General features: G+C 39.7%; 1 protein-coding gene across 1 annotated transcript in view; it reads right to left on the bottom strand.

The window, feature by feature from the left end:
* Window positions 1-2,108: 2,108 nt before the first annotated feature.
* The window catches only part of FGD3 (FYVE, RhoGEF and PH domain containing 3), a 60,528-nt gene continuing 56,636 nt past the window's right edge, over window positions 2,109-6,000 (bottom strand). The window contains exon 19 of the mRNA XM_009581873.1: window positions 2,109-3,095. Coding sequence (XP_009580168.1) covers window positions 2,871-3,095 — 225 coding nt within the window. The 3' untranslated portion in view covers window positions 2,109-2,870. The remainder of the gene's footprint in view (window positions 3,096-6,000) is intronic.

Below are 6,000 nucleotides of genomic sequence, written 5' to 3'. Positions count from 1 at the left end.
AAAGGAAAAAAAGGAAAAAAAGGAAAAACCAGGAAAAACCAAAAAAGGAAAAAAAGGAAAAAAAGGAAAAACAGGAAAAAAAGGAAAACCAGGAAAAACCAGGAAAAACCAGGAAAAACCAAGGAAAAAAGGGAAGAAAAAAAAAAGCAGCTCATTTCCTTGATGTGGCAGGATACATGAATTAACCAGTATTCCAGGAAGTCTGAAGTGATTATTCCCTGTATTCTTAAAATATGTGCATTCAGATGCTTTGAAAGATTCATCTCCCAGGATCATGTTCTCAACCTTCGTATCACTGAATTCATTTACGTAAACGACACACACGTGTCTCAAGAACAGGAAAGAATAATCCAAAGCCTGAATAATGCCTCGAAAAGGATGAGTTAGCTCACTCCAACACAATGCAACTCCAACCGTGGTCTGCAGAGGCTGTTCCTTCAGCCTCACCAGGAGCTGTATCAGGCTCGGGAAGAAGAGGACACTCTCTATTGGAGAAGTACCGCTGACTGGGACAACAGTCATACTGCTGACCACGACGGAGGGAGTGAGATCCCCACCTGTAACCCACGAGCCCTTTCATTTTAGGCTCTAGGCTGAGCATCTCATGCTGTATTGAACAAGAGCAGAGCTCTGGGATCTGCAATGGACTTGGATCAGTTTTCCAGACAAGGTTCAAGTTGCTGGCTTTAAACTATAAAAGCTCGTGATTTGGGGCTTAGTCATAAAGCAGAAATACCCCAAGCAGGTTCCTTGCCACATCCCCTGAAAGTGGAAGGACATGCTGGAAACGAAGCTGCTGCTGTGACGTAAAAGCCCCCAGGTGCCACCGTGTGTTATCATTGCAGGTGCACTACAACTATTTTTTAGATTTTTTTTTTTTTTTTAATAAAGAAGGTGAACTGAGGAATATAAGATTATTAGATGTGTATTTTGACATATTTATAAAAAAAGAACAAAGTGGAGAAAAATTGCAAAAAACCTGTGCTAAAGTTTTTTTCTTGGTTAATAAAAATAGAAAATGAAAGATGTATTAAGATGCATTAACTTTCTATTGGTTTACCATTCTCCCTTCCCATTTCTCTCTTGGTAACAAAGAAAAAGAACCAAGAAAGCGCAATAATAAAGGAAAAACTTTAAAACAAAAAAACAAAAATGAAAAAACAAAACAAAACAAAACAAATCCAAACCAGAAATATTACAAAACTAATAAATTTTGAAGGCAAGCACTCTACATCATTACATTTTCAGGGAAGCTTGGGGGAGGAGATAACACACACTGAAAAGAATTCCTTTTTTTGAACTATATGCTAAAAATTACTCTGCAAGAAACCTTTTTCATGCTAAGTCATCGGAGGGGGGGGTAGGGAGGAGAGGGAATATGCAAGTCTCACGAAATTTTACCAGTAGCTAATTAAATTCTAATTTTTAGCATCATGGACTTCAGGTATATGATTTGTTACACCAACGTAAAAAAAAAAACAAAAACAAAGCCCAAACAAGTTAAAAACCAAATCCTTTTCTGTAGGTAAGAAAAATACTCACTGATGCAGATTTTTCAACAATCCTAACAAACTCTGGCTGTATGGAGTAGCTCTTTCTTTCTATTAATATCAGAAAATGTAGAATGCTGAAGAGGAAACAAAAGTTAAACCAAACCATTTAAAAATACAGTACTGTGACGTTTTATTTCATTTTTACCAGTACTACATGCTTACTACCACTAGGAACAGACATGCCTTTTTTTAAATTTGTTTCGGTTTTTTGGTTTTTTGTTGTTTTGTTTTTTTTTTTCCCAAACCTATATTAAATGTTGACCTAAAGCTTGCTGTGCCTTGGAGATCTGGCTCAGGAATTAACTGCATGAATTTTTATTTAAATAGATAACCACTTAAGTTTGAAAATAAGACAAATACAGGTGAACAGGAAAATTAAATTACAAATTCAGTTCATACAAATATCTCTTATTCTATGCACTAAATCCTGTTAATTAGCTGAGATCTTTTAAAAATTCTTAAAATACTTATGAAACATTATTTACAAATTATATAAATAAATCCTAGGTCACTTTTAAATTAACCAATACAACAAAAAAGTCACCTTTTTGTACTGTGTGTACTAAAAATGTTCTTGTTTATTGATCATAACCCAGTTTGCAGTATAAAACGTTTGCTCACTTACATCAAAATGGGTTCAAATAGAAGGAAGGAAGGTATTGGTTTCAAAAGAAAACAAAAAACAATATTATAAATGCTTAAAAATCAATGAGGCTTCTTAATGTTCTTTTCTGCACAGTTTGCAGTCATTTTTAGAAGTCCCTTCCGCAGTATTTGTCTTGTGAACAGGTCATCTCAAAATAGCAGAGACATAGTTTTAGCAAAGGGAAAATATTCAGTACATTGCTCACACGTCACAGAGACCTTTTACCAGGAGGGAAAGGACAGAGAACGGAATGTCAGTGGCCAGCACAAGCCTTTACAACATTTAACTTAAAAGGCAGCATTTATAGAACTAATCACAGACTATACACATCCTGCACTGAACAGCAATCAAAAGGACTGGAAAATATACATTTAGGAAAACAAGAGACCGATGGTTTTCCATTACCTTTGTTAAAATTAATGCTTTTCTCCTTGTCTTTTGTTTTAAAACCAGCATTGACACCACCAACAACTACAACTACCTTTTCCTTTAACATAACATATGCCAGGTAACTACTGTACGTGAGAAATGTACAATAAAAGGAGAGAAACCACTGAATTTCCTATGCAGACACATGAGAATATAAAGCCATACAGATTCCAAAGTGCCATGAATACCAAATTCAAGTGATGGTTTGTAGCATGTAGGAAAGAAACTAAATGGAACTTGCTCTATGGGTTGCCGAGCCCTTCAGCTGTATCTTCAGTTTCCCCTTTGGCTGCTTTGGTGAGAATTTCCATCCATTTCATCTGCAGTTCTTCATCTTCCGCGCTGAAATACAGAGTTTGCTGGGACTGGCAAAGCTTAAAAACATGCTTCACTTCAAACTTCTCACCAGAACCTGGTAAACTGACTTCGTATCCAGGGAGAGGAATAGGACGTGGGCTCCGTCCATCCTAAAGAAAAAAAAGAACAAATCATAGAATTCAGTGACAAATGGTATTTGAAATGGGAGGAGCGGGGGTATACTGCGCAGGGAAGAAAGATTTCCTCTCAATGGGATTAAAGAAATGCCTGTTTCAAACAGTTTAACACTCGCTTTGAAGTAGTAAGATGTGATTGGAGATGCATTACCCTACAGCCGAGACATGTCACTGGGCACGCGCTCAAGCTAGGCAGCTACACCACAACTCTCACCAAACCCGAGTGTCTCGGTGTGCCACCGGCTGACGACCCCTCCGTGCTAGAGCCGTAGCCTGCCATCCCTGCCCGCAGAGCGAACACGCGCGCACACGCTTCAGTAAGCACGTGAACGCAGTTCCGCAGAACACGTGCATTCGGCTCCTCGTTCAGTACTGTACTTAGAAAACAGAGAAGAGGCGCTATCGACTGCTTAACTTAAAACAATAGAAGGCAATGACTATTGGTGCTTTATTCTTCTTACTTAACAGATTCCCTTTCGCAGTAAGATCCAGCAGTGGCATGGCTGGGGATTTTCATGTTATTTCACGTAACTTACGCATGTTGTCTTTTACAAAAAAGCCTTTGCCTTAGGTACAGGCAATCAGATCCAGCTGAGAATAGTTCCGTGCAGTCCCTTTTGAACCTCATGGGACGTTTGTACAGAGACAAATAAGCAGAGCTGGACACTGAGACACAAAGATAACTATCAAGGAAGAGACTTTGAAATAAAAGAGAATTTCAGATTCAGAAGGTCTTGGGTTATTTATGATGCCTTTCGGAGTTGTCAAGGAGTCAAAGCTCAGATTCATGAACATCCTTTAAAGGCCAGATTAACTCACAGATCTAAGGAGTGACACAGCTCTGTAACAGTCACATCTTGAGCATCCACCAACTCCTCTACTAAGCTCTCAGGAAAGGCGTACTTTGGCAAGGCAGGGTGTGCCATGACCAAGCAACTCGTTTCAACTGATGCCATCACCGCATTTTCAAAGCTGGGTCCCCAAACTGAAGTCTAAACCACACAGGCATCAAGCATCTGTAAGAAGCTGTCGCCTCTTCTAGCAGCTACTTGTGTAGCAGCCTACTCAAGTTCAATGCCTCATACCAAAGTTAACAAGGCATCCCACAAAGAGGTGGCAAAGTCATTCTTTTGTCACCCCATACTGAATGCAGATGACTTAGCAAATCTGGAAGGGGACCACAGCTCTGAGAACAATGGCAAAAAGATCTACTTTTCTAACACTTAGACTAAAGTAATTCAAGGTTCAGAACTGCTCACAGCAATGCAAACACATACATTAACTAAAGGGGCAAAAAATACAGTCAAAAATATGCCTGCACATTTTATTAAATGCAAGCTTCCTGATTTATTAATCTACTACTTGTTATTGTTATGCAAAAATGACAGAGTCCATCTGCTTGAAGACCAAGCACTATTCAAGGAGATTTACGGCAACTTTGGGTCAAACGCTAAAGAATTCAGTTCCCATTTGAGTGCAAGTCACTGTGTTAAAAGCAGCATACAATTTCTAGATCCTGACACCACAGCCGCATCCGTATAAACAGGGAGGTCTTGCACATGCAGAAGTTTAAACTGGCATGTACAGAGTAACTCTAAACCTGCATACGTGGCGGTGCTAAAGCAAGCAAGTATGGGACTGACGAACACAAAATGCACAAGAGCACATGCAAGCTCAACCATGCCTGCTTCACTGATCTTGTCTTAGAAAAAGACACTAAGGCTTGTCACATGTAAAATTGGAGGTTGCCCATGACAATGAAAAATGATATCGTTTGTAGCCAAGAAGTGCAGTGTAAGAGCAAATTGATGTTTGAATTGTACATGTTACACCTACCCAACACGTGCAGACACAGGCAAATTAAGCAGACTGCCTTTGGTCTTGCTTCCTCCCTTTTCTTAATATGATGCCTTTGTCACTTTCTCTGTACCTGTCTGATCCAAAAGGAAGGGATTTAAATTATCTCTGAAAAGCTGCACTGCTTTTCAGAGATAGGTGAAGCACTCAGCCTCCAGTCACACCACACACCCAAACCAGATCTCTCTGCGGGACCGTGAGCATCTCTAGATTTCTTCTGGCACTGAGCCCTTCCCCTCCTACCTGGAGTCCAATAAATCCAGGGGCTGTTCTGCACCCACGAGGAATTTGGACCCTACATCAAGCACGTAAGTAGGATTTACAGGCCTTACAGAGAGATTAATGTCACATTCCATTTTTAAGAGCCTACTGGATTTGGCTGGTTGAATTGTGTTTTTTTTAAATATTTCTGTATGCAACATACTAGGGTTGCATGACATCAGCATTTCATCAAACCAAACTACCCAGTGCTGAGAAGACCTTTGCTTTGGGGTTGATTTCAATCATTTTCCTGAGATAGTGAGTGATACACAAAAATCTACTGGATGTCTAATACTGTCAGTAACCACAAGCATTGTGCACTCATCCTGACTCTAAGCAGCGTAATACTAACCTGTTATTTGTCTACGTAATTACAGCAGCATTTATTTATTGCTCTATTACAGCCACTACAAGGGTTTAAGATTTGGGAATGGATAGCTCAATTCCACCATACAGGCAGTTCTATTTCATACACCCCTCCATACAGACATCCCTCTCGCACTGCACATCTCTTTGCAGCGTATAAGCTCTCTTACACAAATATGCAGAACAAGTGATGGACTGATGGACCACTTATCTTTTTCCCTACTACTATTGAGTAGGCTTAGAAAATCCCTGTTTTTCCACCCAAACTCCACTCTCTACCCACTTACGATCTAATCCCAGCTTTGCACAAATTGTTGAGAGACTCCTGTGACGCGATGGTGTGCCAAGATGCAAAACTCTGCAGGATGATGAAAAAGGACAGGCAGAGTTTTGT

The sequence above is a fragment of the Fulmarus glacialis genome, unplaced genomic scaffold (genome assembly GCF_000690835.1).
Source record: "Fulmarus glacialis isolate BGI_N327 unplaced genomic scaffold, ASM69083v1 scaffold4787, whole genome shotgun sequence".
Taxonomy (NCBI): Eukaryota; Metazoa; Chordata; class Aves; order Procellariiformes; family Procellariidae; genus Fulmarus; species Fulmarus glacialis.
Note: the sequence above shows the minus strand (reverse complement) of the source record. Positions and strands in the feature narration are given on the sequence as shown.